The sequence below is a fragment of the Rousettus aegyptiacus genome, unplaced genomic scaffold (genome assembly GCF_014176215.1).
Source record: "Rousettus aegyptiacus isolate mRouAeg1 unplaced genomic scaffold, mRouAeg1.p scaffold_m13_p_9, whole genome shotgun sequence".
Classification (NCBI taxonomy): domain Eukaryota; kingdom Metazoa; phylum Chordata; class Mammalia; order Chiroptera; family Pteropodidae; genus Rousettus; species Rousettus aegyptiacus.
Genome location: NW_023416312.1, coordinates 87,222,605 through 87,237,119, shown reverse-complemented (window position 1 = coordinate 87,237,119; position 14,515 = coordinate 87,222,605). Strand labels below are relative to the sequence as shown.

General features: G+C 35.6%; 1 protein-coding gene across 1 annotated transcript in view; it reads right to left on the bottom strand.

The window, feature by feature from the left end:
- Window positions 1-14,034, bottom strand: part of ADGRG4 (adhesion G protein-coupled receptor G4) — an 81,924-nt gene extending 67,890 nt beyond the window's left edge. The window contains exons 1-2 of the mRNA XM_016127491.2: window positions 13,959-14,034; window positions 5,451-6,083 (exon numbers count right to left, since the gene is read on the bottom strand). Coding sequence (XP_015982977.2) covers window positions 5,451-6,083; window positions 13,959-14,034 — 709 coding nt within the window. The remainder of the gene's footprint in view (window positions 1-5,450; window positions 6,084-13,958) is intronic.
- Between the last annotated feature and the right edge of the window lie 481 nt (window positions 14,035-14,515).

Sequence of the window (14,515 nt, the reverse complement as noted above, 5' to 3'; positions counted from 1 at the left end):
ATAGCCAAAAATTAAAATCAGTCCAGATGTCTTCTAACAGGTGAATGGCTAAACAAATTCTAGTATAGTCATACCATGGAATACTACTCAGAAATAGAAACATGAACTATTGATACAAGCAACAACCTAGCTGGATCTTCAGAGAATTATGCTGAGTAAAATGAAAGCCAATTCCAAAAGGTTACATACTATATGATTCCATTTATTAACATTTTTGACATGACAAAATTTTAGAAATGGAGGGTGGATTAGTAGTACTCAAGGGTTAGGGATACAAGCAGCAGAGTAGAGTTGGTAGGAAAGATAGAAGAGAAGGGAGTGTGTTTATAAAAGGGTAACACAAGGAATCCTTGTGGTATGAAACTGTTCAGTATCTTGACTGTGGTGGTAGAGATCCAAACCACAAGTGAAAAAAAAATTATATAGAACTTAATACATACACAAATGAGTACAAGTAAAACTAGAAAAATCTGAATAAGATTGGCGAATGTTATCAATATCAGTATTCTGGTTGTTATACTATAGTTTTGCAAAATGTTACTATTGAGGGAGACTGGGCAAAGTGTACAAAGGATCTCCAGCTGCATGTGAATCTACATTTATCTCAATAAAAATTCATTTTCAAAAAGGAAATGCAAAAGCCCACACTATACAGGTAGTTGAGTGACAACTGAATGTCCATATCTACAGGAGGGACCACAGAAGCCATGGGATCTGGCCTCCATCTTTGAAGGGCTCACAAACGTGTTTTGCCATATTCATTCTGTTCTTATTTGTGAACAAGTGATCACTTGCACAAATAATTTGCATGAGATTTGCTGTCCTTTTATTTTAAAGTGGGGAATAATCCATGCTAATTCACAGGGAGCCTGTGGGTTTAATTGCCATTTGCTTCTTCACTCTAGACAAAATTATATTATTGTAATCATTGGAAGCTGGAGAACAGAGGTATAGAGTAGCTGAATATTTATGAGGCATTTTGTTGCTGATGTACCTGCCAACAGAATATTAAGTAGGATATTTTCTAAGGTACCAAATTCTGCTTGTGATTTTGGGTATATCACCTAATATTAAATCTTTGTGTTTTTCTAGTCTACATATCACATCTGTTTTTTCTTTCAATCACAATCTCTGTAAATATAATTTAAAATGTGTTTATTAGATTTGTGAGAGATAGTGGTGACTAAAACTACCACAGATAGATCTGCCTGTGGAGTAGAAAAAAATATGAAATGAGCATTTTTTAAATGGTGAGAACATTTTTTTTAAGTGGTGTCTATATCCAGTTTCCAGGCAAAGGCATGAATAAGGAATCTTGTGATAGGGAGAGAGACTGGCTAGAGCTTTCATCTCTGAATCTGTAGAAGAATGTCACCCTGTGCAAAAGAATACAAATAAGGAGTTTTGAGTGAACTACAAACAGCTCCTGCTTATCTGTTGTGATGAAAAATGAGGATAGCACAGAGAATTGATTTACAAGGGCAAAACCAAGTTGCCTTTTAGCTGATAGAGCGCATTCCCATGAAACCTTTCTTTTCAGAGCTGATAATTAGATAGAAGGCTTAATAGTGGGCCAAAGGCCTTAGAAAATACATAAACTATGTAATCAATCTCTACACACTTTAAGAATGTTGAGTTCATAAAGTAATTAAAGCAATTAATATATTTTAACAAATCAATAGTTCCGCAGATATGGGATGGTATGTTTTGACATAGTATAGACTTCCCAGGATAAACTCAATTCATGTTATTTCATTCTTTTCAAAGAGGGGAGTTCTCAGATGTATAACTAAGAGTTATTTAATCTGCATTCCTTTAGGAAAACTTTTCATCTTCAGACATTCACAAAATCAGAATAAATCTTTGTTGGATCATATGTCTGAGCTGAGATTAGGAAATTATGTTCAACATACCTAGAGAGGAATTTTAGTTTATAATCCTCTTTTCATATGTCTATTCACCATCTTTATGTCCTCTTTGGAGGAATGTCTATTTAGGTCCTCTGCCCATTTTTAAATTGGATTGTTAGGTTGTGTGTGTGTGTGTGTGTGTGTGTGTGTGTGTGTGTGTTAAGTTAAATGAGTTCTTTATAAACTTTGGATATTAACCTCTTATTAAATATATCATTGGTGAATATCTTCTCCCAATTAGTGAGCTGTCTTTTCATTTCATTGAATTTTTTTTTTGCTGTGCAAAAGCTTTTTAGTTTGATGTGGTCTCATATGTTAACTTTTTCTTTTGTTTCCCTTGTCTGAGGAGATATATCAGGAACAATATTACTAAGAGCAATGTCAAAGAATTTACAGCCTATGTTTTCTTCTAGGAGTTTTATGATTTTTGGTCTTACATTTAAGTCTTTAATCCATTTTGAGTTTATTATCGTATATAGTGTAAGAAGGTGGTCTATGTCCAAAGAGGACATATATATGGTAAATAAGCATATGAAAAGATGCTCAAGGTCACTATTAGTCAGAGAAATGCAAATTAAACCACAATTAGATATCACCTCACACCTCTCAGAGTGGCCATCATCAATAAATCAATTAGTGGAGAAAAAGAACCTTCGTGCACTGTTGATGGGATTGCAAATTGGTGCAGCCACTATGGAAAACAGTTTGGAGGTTCCTCAAAAAATTTAAAATAGAACTGCATTATCACTCAGCAATTCCACTTCAGGGTATTTATCCAAAGAAATTCCAAACTGGTAGTTACAAAATAGTCACAGGGATATAAAATACAGCACAGGAAATACAGTCAGTAATATTGTAATAACTATGTATGTTGCCAGGTTGGTATTAGACTGATTGGGGGATATTTTGTAAATTGCATAAATGTCTAACCACTATGCTATATACCTGAAACGAATATAATATTGAATGTCAACTATAATTGATAGATAAATAAGTTCAAAACTTTTTAAAAAAAAGACATGGAAGCAACCTAAGTGCCCACCAATAGATTATTGGATAGAGAAGTGGTATATATATACAATGGAATATTACTCGGCTATAAAAAAAAGAATGAAAGATTGTCATTTGCAACAATATATATGGACCTAGAGAGTATTATGCTAAGTGAAATAATTCCAATAGAGAAAGACAAATATCATATGATTTCACTTATATGTGGAATCCAAAGAACAAAACGAATGAACAAACAAAACAAGAACAGACTCACAGAAACAGACAACAAACTGATGGTTGTAGGATTGGAGCAGGCTTGGGGACTGGGTGAAAAAGGTGAAGGGATTAAAAAGTACAAACTGGTAGTTACAAAATAGTCACAGGGATATAAAGTACAGCACAGGAAATATAGTCAGTAATATTGTAATAACTATGTATGTTGCCAGGTGGGTATTAGACTAATTGAGGGGATACTTTGTAAATTGCTTAAATGTCTAACCACTATGCTATATACCTGAAACTAATATAATATTGAATGTCAACTATAATTGATAGATAAATAAGTTCAACACTTTTTTTAAAAAAATATAAATTTACTTTAAACTGCTTTGGGTGAGTTGTCAGTCTTAACCCACTAGTCCCTAGCTCAGTTTTGTAATCGAAGCCAGCTAGGACTATTCTCTTTTTATTTTCAAGGCTTAAGAGAAGAGAAGAAATAAATACCTTCACGTAGTAGCTCAAAGGAATAGGTGTCCTGTTCCTTTGCTTATTCTGATCTTAAAGAAACACAGAAACCCCCTGGAATGTGCCTCTGCAATTAACTCAAAAAGCATGCAGACCTTTGGTGAAAATATATCTCCATAGTCTGTGAGAGCCTTATTAGGCATGGATCTAACCCCCATTCTCTCACTAAACCCCCATGCCAAATTTATAAAAACAGTAAATAATACTCCCCAAAGAATAAGTGATCGTTTCAGGAAATGAAAAAAAAATCTCTTCTTGATGTTGTTACTACTCACTTTACCCATGCTTTAGGACTATTGCCACTGAAGATAGAAAAGATTGAATTTGAGGGGACGGTGGGGTTGTACAGAGAAAACAATCTGATATTTCCTCCTCAAAACTGCAAAGGGGACAAATACATGTGTAATTCCAAAAATCCAGTTTTCTTACACAAACTCCATTCCAAACAGTTCTCCAACATCATCATTGCTCCCCGAAGAAAAATGAATTGATTTATAAATACCATTCCCCACTAGAAGGAACCAGGGGTCTTTGGTAAAATGGTTGAGCAAAGAAAGTGCAATATATGCTGTAACATCTTGTTGTGCTAGAAAGTAAAGAAGTACTCAAAAAATAATGGGAACATGTCAAAAGGACACAAGAGCCAAATTTAAAAACTTCCACTGGGCAAATCTGGGTCAATTTGAACATTGAAATAAATGATAGCAACAGACTGTAACCCGTTGAATAAAGTAAGAACCCATGAGTTCATGCTGATACAAACACATAAACAACTGAAAAAATAAATAAATAAATGTGGAAGAAGAGAATACTCTTCTTTCCAATAGAATACTAATAAATGTAGTAAACAGAATTTTAAAAATCATCATTTTGCAGCCATCCTAGTAATAAGTGATTGAGGCAAGAATCTTTAACAGGCAGAAAACTACTGGGTGAAATTTAATAAGATGGGATATTTACATAGCCTCCAAATATCTTCTTAGAAATTACTTAGTAATTACAAATGAAAAAATAGTAACTTTACAGTGGGAGAATCTAGCAATCATCATCAGAATTGAATGATCAAAGTTATTATCACTAGTAATGGGACAAATTGACATCAAGAAAGACAAGGAAAGTCTAAGGTTCTGTTCCAGATTAGACTCTAATGAGACATGATAACTAAATTCAATGTGTGATCCTGAACTGGATCTTGGACTAAGCAAAAAATAGCTATAAAGGAAATTATTAGGATACTTGGCTAAATTTGAATATGGACTATGAGTTAGGTATTAGTATTATATCAATATTAAGTTTCCTGATTTTGACCATTGTACTGTGGTTATGTAAGAGAATGTCCTTGTTCTTAGGAAATATACACTAAGAAATTTAGGGGTAATATTTAGGGGTAATGAGGCATTATGCCTGCAGCTTACTCTCCAATCATTAAGAAACAGATAATGTGCATGCGTGTGTGCATGCGTGTGTGTGTGTTTAGTTAGGAAGGGTAAAAGAGAAAGAGAAAGTGAGAGAGAATGAGAATCATAAAACATATAAGGAAAATGTAACAGTTGGTGAATCTGAGTAAAGAATACATAGAAGTTCTATGTCCTATTCTTGCAAAGTTTTAAATCACATCAAAATAAAATACAAAATAAATCAGTATTTGCTCCACATTAAAGAGTAGATGATAAAACTGTGGCAACCTTGGCCCCTCTGAGGAAGACAGAGCCTTGGCCTAAGAGTGGGTTGTTGCAGTGGTGAGCAAAAGAGTACTTCATCAGTGCTACCTTTGCTAAGGAGAACAATTCATAAATTACTCACAGAAGCACAGTCTCATGTCAACAGTTGGAATGATCTTGTTGACGAGCCAAATATCTTCTTCCCAACCAACTACATTTCCAGCCAAACACTTCATAAACTGCTCATTTTCCAGGATGTGGTCCCAGAGTTGAAAGTAGTACAAGCTGCCAGTGAAGCAAGGCACTACGCTTTTGACCTGGCTATCTCTGTTCTTGAGAAAATGTCCTAGAACCAAAGTCCCATTAGGTGTCAGGTTTTGTGGTTGATCCATCATTACCAGTATCCTTTCTTTATTTAGAAAGAGCTCTAATCTACCCTTCACACCATTCCACATCAAGCATACTGTATGCCTTTGAAATGGGGTGAGGTGGTAAGGGATATAAAAGATCTTGCCCAAGTTGTATAGTATTAGCTGCTGATGATCTCCTGAAAGTCCAAGGTCTATTACTATATTACTAATAACACCTTCTCTGCCCAGGAAGGTGTTATTAGTAATATAGGAGAAAGCCATCCAATCACTTGATTTGTCATCCACGAATACCAGGTCAATGCATGCTGTGAATTGCCTGAGTTCTGGAATGGTACTCATCAGGCTTACATATGTGTCAGCTCTTCCATAAAAATCCAGCCTTTTTCCTTTTAGTGAAAGTGCCTCTGTCAAATTTTGGGAAGGGGGAAGAGAAAGCAAATAAAATTTCAGTAACAAAAAAATCAATTTTGTCATCTTCTTTAGCCATATAGTCAAATCCAGATTATATAATACTATCATGAGTCAATACTTGTGCATATAAGCTGAATAGTAGATATACAAAAACCATCTCTATTTGACATTGGTATGTGACTTTTTGGTAGAAGAGTTTATTCCTAACTATATTTTGCCTGGGATGATATAAAACATTAGATTAGCGTTCTTAGAGCACACACAAGCTGGACAGTTTGCGAAGGCACTTAGAAGTGTGTGGCTAGTGGGGTGGAGGAAGACAAAGGAAAAGGCAGCTTGGACTTAAAATTTGCTGCACATAATCCCCAGTCATATAATCACAAGACAACTATTTCCATCTACCTAACTGCCTTATTATAGTCACAGTGCAACAACAATTTATTTCTCCAATGCTTTTTTCTGAGCCAAATTACCCAATTTACTCTGTCTCTGAAGACTGCTTCTCACTGAAGGCACTGAAAGGGGTCTGAAGGATGACCGGCTGGACAATATTAAAGTGCCAGGACTTCTGTTTGCACTCAGAAATGGGAGGAATGGAACTTCTCTGAGTATATCCTGATATCCTCCTTCTATCTCCCCAGAGGGGGCTGCAGCAGCTTTAAGACACTCTAGACAGCCATGAACCAGGTTGTCATCGACTCTGAAGTCATACAGCCTGGGTTGGAATCCTAGCTCTGACACTCATCACCTGTATAATTTGAGCGAGTAACTTAACCATTTGATGCTTCAATGTTTCCTTCAGTAAAATGGGGATTCAAGTCCATAGTGTTGTATGTATGCACAACTCTAGGGGCCAACATTCATATTATAGTCTATGCCAGATAATACCCCTACCTACCGACCCTACAAGATTGTTCGAAGATTGAGATGATGTATGCAAAGTCCTCTCAAAATACTGCTGAAGGACATTGGTACAGTTTTTTGGTGGACAATTTGGCAATATCTATGAAAATTTAAATTGAGTATGCCCTTTGTTTTATAGGAAGCCATTGACAAATCATGATACTCTCACCGTTACAAACCTCATACCCCAGGCTATTAGGCAAATATCACATGATTGCTGAACATCAACTTAATTCCATTCCAGTCCCTGCACAGCCTAAAACAAACCAAAAAAAAAAGCTTGTGGCAAAACGGAATTCCAACCTCTCTCTGAATTAGATCACCACTCTAAAACTGACAGACATTAACAGCACACTATAGAGGCTGGCAGGAAATAACTACTTCTCTGCTTCTGGGAGATGTCTCCAAATGAAAGCTTCTAGATATTCTCTAGCCCTACATTATTCTCTCCCTCTATTCCCCCAGTGAACATCTTCTAAAAGCAAACAAGGACGTACCTACGTACACACACATTCATCAGCGTACGTCCACACGCACGCATGCACATGCACGCGCGCGCGCACACACACACACACACACACACACACACACACACACACACACACACACCCCTATGTGCCAGAACTCAAGCTATCCACCTGCCAGGGAGCTATTTATGAACTGCCCATGGTGCATAAACAAATCCTATTTCTATCCCTGGCTTATATGATTATATTATCTTTCGTGCGGCTAAAAAATCAGGAGTTAATCCCACAAAGCAATAATCACAGTGAAACCCAAGTTTTGATTATGTCAACATTGCGTTTCTGTTCAGCCCTCCAAAATGATGTCAAGTACAACATTTAAGAATGAGTTTTATGATGACCATAAATCTCCAGGGCTTATTTGTCCCTTAAAAGAGAATGTACCATAATCTTATGTGGTCTACAAGGGCCTCTCCTCTCTGCAATATACTAGCATAAAACCAGTTGCCAAAAGACATGAATAAGCAACTTACTAAATCAGAAATATAAAAATATGGCTTCTCATTATTTTCAAATGCAAGTTAAAATTATAAAAAAGACACCATATTTGCCTTTTAAAATGACATTTTCGACAGAATACCAAGTTTTGATGGACCTGTGGGGAAACAAGTCACTTTGATACACTCCTGGTGGGAGTACCAATTAATATAGTCTCTCTTTTTTTTTGAAGGGTAATTTTCCAACATCTATTACGATTTTAATTTTGTATAATTGTGTATATGCTTTCAACTCAGCAATTCCATTTCTATTAATCTAAACAAATGTACATGTATACAAAGGTGCAAGAACAAGAATATTTATTGCAGCATTGTTTATAATTGAGAAAATATGAAAATCTCTATGTTCTAACAATAAGTGACTAGTTAAGCAATCGTTACCTCTATACAACAGAATATTAAAACAAACAAGGTAGATCTATATAGTCATGGAGAGATTTTCAAGGCTTCATATCATGTAAATGAGGGTTACATAAGTGTAGATATAGTATTATCTTATTTTTAAAAATAAGAGAAAATATGTATATTAGCATACATATAGAAAAAATCTGGAGGAACACACATGAAACAGTTAAGAATGAATACCTTTAGGTGTGGGATTTAGGGGGATTTTTGTTTTCTATGTTACTTATTTCAGCAATATTTGCATTTTTATACAATCATGTGTTACATTTATATTCAGAAAAATAGATATAAATGGATGGATAGATAGATGATAGATAGATAGATAGATAGATAGATAGATAGTAGATAGATAGATAGATAGATAGATAGATAGATAGTAGATAGATAGATAGATAGATAGATAGATAGATAGATAGATATAACCACTTGTGGCTATATTTGAGATTCTGCAGGCATATCTGTAAGTTCTGCTTAGATATGAGCAGAAGCATGGTGTAGTAGGGTTCAAAAAGTCAGATTTGAGCCCTAGTTCTGCCCCTTACTAGCTGCATGAACATAAGAAATTACTACATGCAAGAGCTTTTAGGGCATGTCTGGCATATAGTGAGCACTATATAAATGTTAAATAAACTCACATCTCTTCTCTGTGTCTCGTTCCTCCGTGGTAAGATGGGAATAATAATTACCTACTCACAGGTCCATTAAGAAAGACGATGCAATATAACTAATGTTTAGGTTATGTATGTGAGAATGTTTATAGACTGTGAAGCTCCAAGTAAATGCCAATGTCATTCTTGGAAGCCTCTTTTTTCTCTGACAACCTCTTTTGGACCCTCACACATGCAAGCACATTTGTGCTGAGCCCTACTACAGCCTCCAAGCCCCCAGTAGGGCTTGAAGGAGGCCAGGCTGTGATGAAGCAGTCTAGGGGCTTTACCCTTCTGTTTAGTCAGGCAAGCTGTATTCTCTGCTGGGCCTCTCCAGGGTCTGCTTTAAAGGCCACTTGTGTCTTTGCATATAATTTAACTATCCATTGCAGATGTCTGCTGGGATGCTGCCATCTGTTCCCTGGTCATTTTTAAGTCCAAATTACATGATTGCTCTCCTGAAGCATGTTCTCTCTTGATTTGTCTCCTCTATGTCTCTTTACCTCTATCTTGCTTCCTTTTATTTTAAATTACATTTTTTTGTTTTCCTCACTTTAAAAAACAAGTGTTTTTTTCTTTATAAAAGTGATACTGTATATGTATTTTAGAAGGAAAATGAAAGTACTAAAAAGTGAAAAGGTAAGAACAAAGTCAGCCAGAGTCCCAGCACTCAGAGACAACCACCATTAACATTTTGGTAGATTTCTTTTTTTTTTTCTATGCACAGGTTTTGTTTGTTTCTACGTGGCTGAAGTCATACTGTATGAAAAATATGGCACCTTGCTTTTCTCATCTAACATGATATAAGTGTTTTCCACATTAGGAAAAACTTATCGTAAACCTCATTTAAATGGCTATGTTACAGCCCCAGGAATGCCAGGTGCCATTTTATTTGTACTGAGAAAATTGACATAACATAAAATTCACCATTTTAATCATTTTAAAGTATATAATTCAGTGGCATTTAGTACATTCACAGTAGTATATGGCCATCACCATTCTTTAGTTCCAGAACATTTTTATTATCCCAAAAGGAAACCCTGTACTCATTAAGCAAGTCACTCCTCATTTGCCCCTCCCCCAGACCCTAGCAATCACTAATCTGTTTTTTTTTTGTCTCTATGTATTTGCCTATTCTGGACATTTTCTATAAATGAAATCATACAATATGTGGTTCTGGTTTCTTCTACTTAGCATTATATTCTCAAGGTTCATCCATGTTGTAGTATGTGTCAGTACTGCAATTCTTTCTATGGCTGAATAATATTCCATTGTATCAGTATATCACATTTTGTTTATCTGTTAATGGATTTTTGTGCTGTTTCTGCCCTTTGACTAATATGAACAGTGCTGCTATGAACATCTATGGCATTCCTTTTATTTGAACACATGTTTTCATTTCTTTTGGCTATGTACCTAGGAGTGGGTCATATAGTGATTCTATGTTTAAGTTATTGAGTAACAGCCAAACTGTTTTCCACAGTGACTACTCCATTTTACATTCCCACCAGCAATATATGAAGGTTCCAATTTCTCTACATCTTCTGCAACACATTGTTTCCTGCTTTTTTCTTTAATTAGTAACTATCCTAGGTATCTCATTGAGATTTTGATTTGTATTTCCCTAATGACTAATGACGCTGAGTATCTTTTCATGTACATGTTGGCCATTTGCTATCTTCTTTGGAGAAATGTATATTCAAGTCCTTTTCCCCCTTTTTAAATTGGGTTGTTTGTCTTTTTGTTGTTGAGTTGTAACCATCTTTATATATTCTGGATATAGGACCTTATTAGATATATGACCCGCAAATATTTTCTCCCATTCTGTAGGCTGTCTTTTCACTTTCTTGATAGTGTTCTTTATTGCACAAAAGTGTTTAACTTCGGTAAAGTCCAATTTATCTATTTTTTCTTTTATTGCTTATTCTCTTAGTATCATTTCTAAGGCTATATTGCCAGATCCAAGGTCAGTAAGATTTATCTCTATGCTTTCTTCTAAGACTTCTATAGTTGTAGTTCTTACATTTAGGTCTTTATATGTTTTGAGTTAATTTTTTGCATATGCTGTGAAGGGAGAGCCCAACTTCATCGTTTAAATGTGTTTACATGAATACACATGTGTATGTGGATACACAGATATTTGTTTACATACTAGTTGTCCCAACACCATTTTTTAAAGGGATTATTTTTCCCCATTGAATGGTCTTAGCACCCTTGTAAAATTGACTATACATGTATGGATTTCTTTCTGGACTCTAAATTCTGTTCCATTAATCTATATCTATCATTATACCAAAAACACAGTGTTATTATTGTAGCTTTGCAGTAAATTTTGAAATTAGGATGTGTGAATCCTTTAACCTCATTCTTTCTTAAGACTGACTGGGCTATTTAGCGTCCCTTGCAATTCCATATGTATTGTAAGATCAGTTTTTTCACATTTGTTTAAAAAAAAGGCCTTTGGGATTTTGATAGTGTTTGCATCAAATCTGTAGATCTCTTTGGGGACTATCGGCCATCGTAATTTTAAATCTTGCCATCTTAATATTGAAACCATAAATGCAGAATCTTCTCCATTTATTTAGATCTTCTTTAATTTCTTTCAGCAATGTTTGTAGTTTGAGTGTAGAAGTCTTTCGCCTACTCGATTAAATTTATTCTTGGGTATTTTACTCTTCTAGATTATTATAAATAAAATTCTTTTCTTACTTTCATTTCAGATCATTCATTGCTAATGCATAGAAACATCACTAATTTTTGTGTGTTGATCTTGCATCCTGCAACTTTGCTGAATTTGTTTATTACCTTAAATATCTCTCTTTTTGCAGATTCTTGAGGATGTTCTATATGTGAATGGAGATAATTTTACTTCTTTTTCCCCAGTTTGGATACCTTTTACTATTTTTTTTCTTGCTCAATTGTTCTGGCTAGAATTTCTAGTGTAATATTAAACAGAAGTGATAAAAGTGAACATTCTGGTCTTGTTCCTGATCTTGGAAGTTTTCAGCTTTTTACAATTACAATGATGTTCACTGTTGGGTTTTTATAGATGCTCTTTATCAAGTTAAGGAAGTTCCCTTTTATTTATAGTGTTTTGAGTATTTTTATCATGAAAGGTGTTGGATTTTGTCAAATGCTTTTGCTTCATTAATTGAGAGATATATATATTTGTTTTTATCACCTTCAATCTACTAATGTCGTGTATCACATTGATTGATTAATTTTCATATGTTGAACCACCTTTACATTCCTGGAGTAAATTTCACTTGGTCAAGGTATATAATCCCTTTAATATATTGCTGGATTCAGTCTACTAGCATTTTGTTAAGAATTTTTGCATTTATATTCATAAGGGATATTAGTCTGTAGTTTCCTTTTCTCAAGATGTTTTTGTCTGCCAGCTACCATTTTTTAACTTTTTTTGTAGGTTGATATAGCAAGACATTGTGCCCAGGTCTTTCTCTGGCCTGGGGGGAAATAAAACTCTTGTCACAATGGTTATACTATTTGATAATTTTATTTTATTTTTTGCTAAATTTCAAAGTTGCTTTGCCAGGTGATGCCATGTTTAAGCAACTTTTAAGCTGAATTGAATTCATTGAGCATTAAACAATGTAAGTTTTCCCCAGAATGCTCCAACTTTTGTATTATCTGACTTTCAGGGCAGTGGCATAACCAGAGTTTTGGTCCCTCATGCCAGTTCCCAGTACCTACCATAATAGTTGGCACATAGTTGGTTTTTTACAGCTACTTACTGAATAAATATATTAGGGCACTGAGTTGGAGGCTAATAGGTGGGCAGATGGAGGGCTGTAGGTGAAGCATTTGGTATTGAATGAGAAGTTTTGAACTACAAACTGAACTTGTGCCCTACCCTCCATTTTAGAGAACTTTTGGCAAAAGATTAATTGAGAGTTCCCTCTCCCTGTGAGACCTCAAAAGTAATAAATATATTCATTTTAAAAGTCAATGACTAAAAGGTTTTGAGCCCTAAAAGACAGACAATCTGAATAATTTATCCCTTTATTTTATGAAGACCACATTAAGTAATCATTGAATATGCTCAGTACTTTGTTTGTTTGTTTGTTTGTTTGTTTGTTTTGGTCTTCTTTTGGAAAAGATTCTACTTGAAATGCTGAAGTGCTTCATTCAAAGGTTAGGAGACTAAGATTCTAGGTGCACTGCTCTGCAGCATCTAAGGAAGAGTAGACCAATGGTCAGGCACTGTGAGCATGACCTGGTCACTGGTTATCCCCAATGAGGTGACCTGCTTTCTTCTATTACGCCCAAGATTTCAGATCCAGAGAGCCTAACTAACCATCAGTGTCTGATATATTTGTTGCTGGGGTGCTGTAACAAAGTACAACAGACTGGGTAGCTTAAGCAACAGAAATTGATGGTCTCACAATTCTGGAGGCTAGAGGTCCAAGATAAAAAGTGTTAATGAGTTGTTTCCTTCTGAGAGCTCTGAAGAAAAGATCCGTTCCATGCCTCTTTCCTAATTTCTGGTGGTTTATTGGAAATATTTGGTGTTCTATGGTGTCTGCTCTATCACTGCAATCCCTGCCTTTATCTTCACATGGCCTGCTCCTTGTGTGCATGTCTGTGTACAAATTTTCCTTTTATAAGGACACTAGTCATATAAGACTAGGGGTCCACCTTACTCCAATATAACATTATCTTTACATAAGTAATTACATTTGTAATGACCTTATATCTAAATTTGATCACATTCTGAGGTGTTTAGAGTTAAGACTTCAATTCATGAGTTTTGTGGGGACACGTTTCAACTCATAATACTGGATAAGGCTCAAGGCCCAGCTAACCACCTGGCAATACTTACTTTCAGAAGAAGGAGAGGAGGCAGAGCATATTTAGGGGAAGGGGCCCACCAGAGGCATTGGCTGTGTTTATATTGTGGATAATGTGGCCACACTGAAGGTGAGCATTATGCCAGGGGTACACCATGTTTGCTTCAACTACTCATTCATAAAAGGGAAGAGGGTAGACACTCATTTCCATAGTATATGAAACCTTTACCTGAGCAAGGGGTCTTCTGGCTCTTAGTATCACAAATCTTTGCAAAAAAATGTTCAAGAGCATTGAAAAACTTTCTAGACCAGTTTCTGGTCTAGCAGACCATGCCGTCTGAGCAAATAAAACAGATAGGTGCTTGACACCAGGGACCTCCTTTACCCACATCACTGTGGCAATGAAATGGACAACCACACAAAACAGGAGTTACTATCTGTCTCCCACTGGTCTTGTGAGTAACCAATGAATCTTTAGATAAACTAGATCTTCCATATATCCAACTTTGAGCCTCATTTTTGTCACCAGTCACCAATCACAGAGTTATCTGACACATCCACTTCTCTAGTACCCAGGCTGCTGACCATGTATGTGACCTGCTAACAGTCTTTCTTAGAATAGAAGGCAGAATTACCCC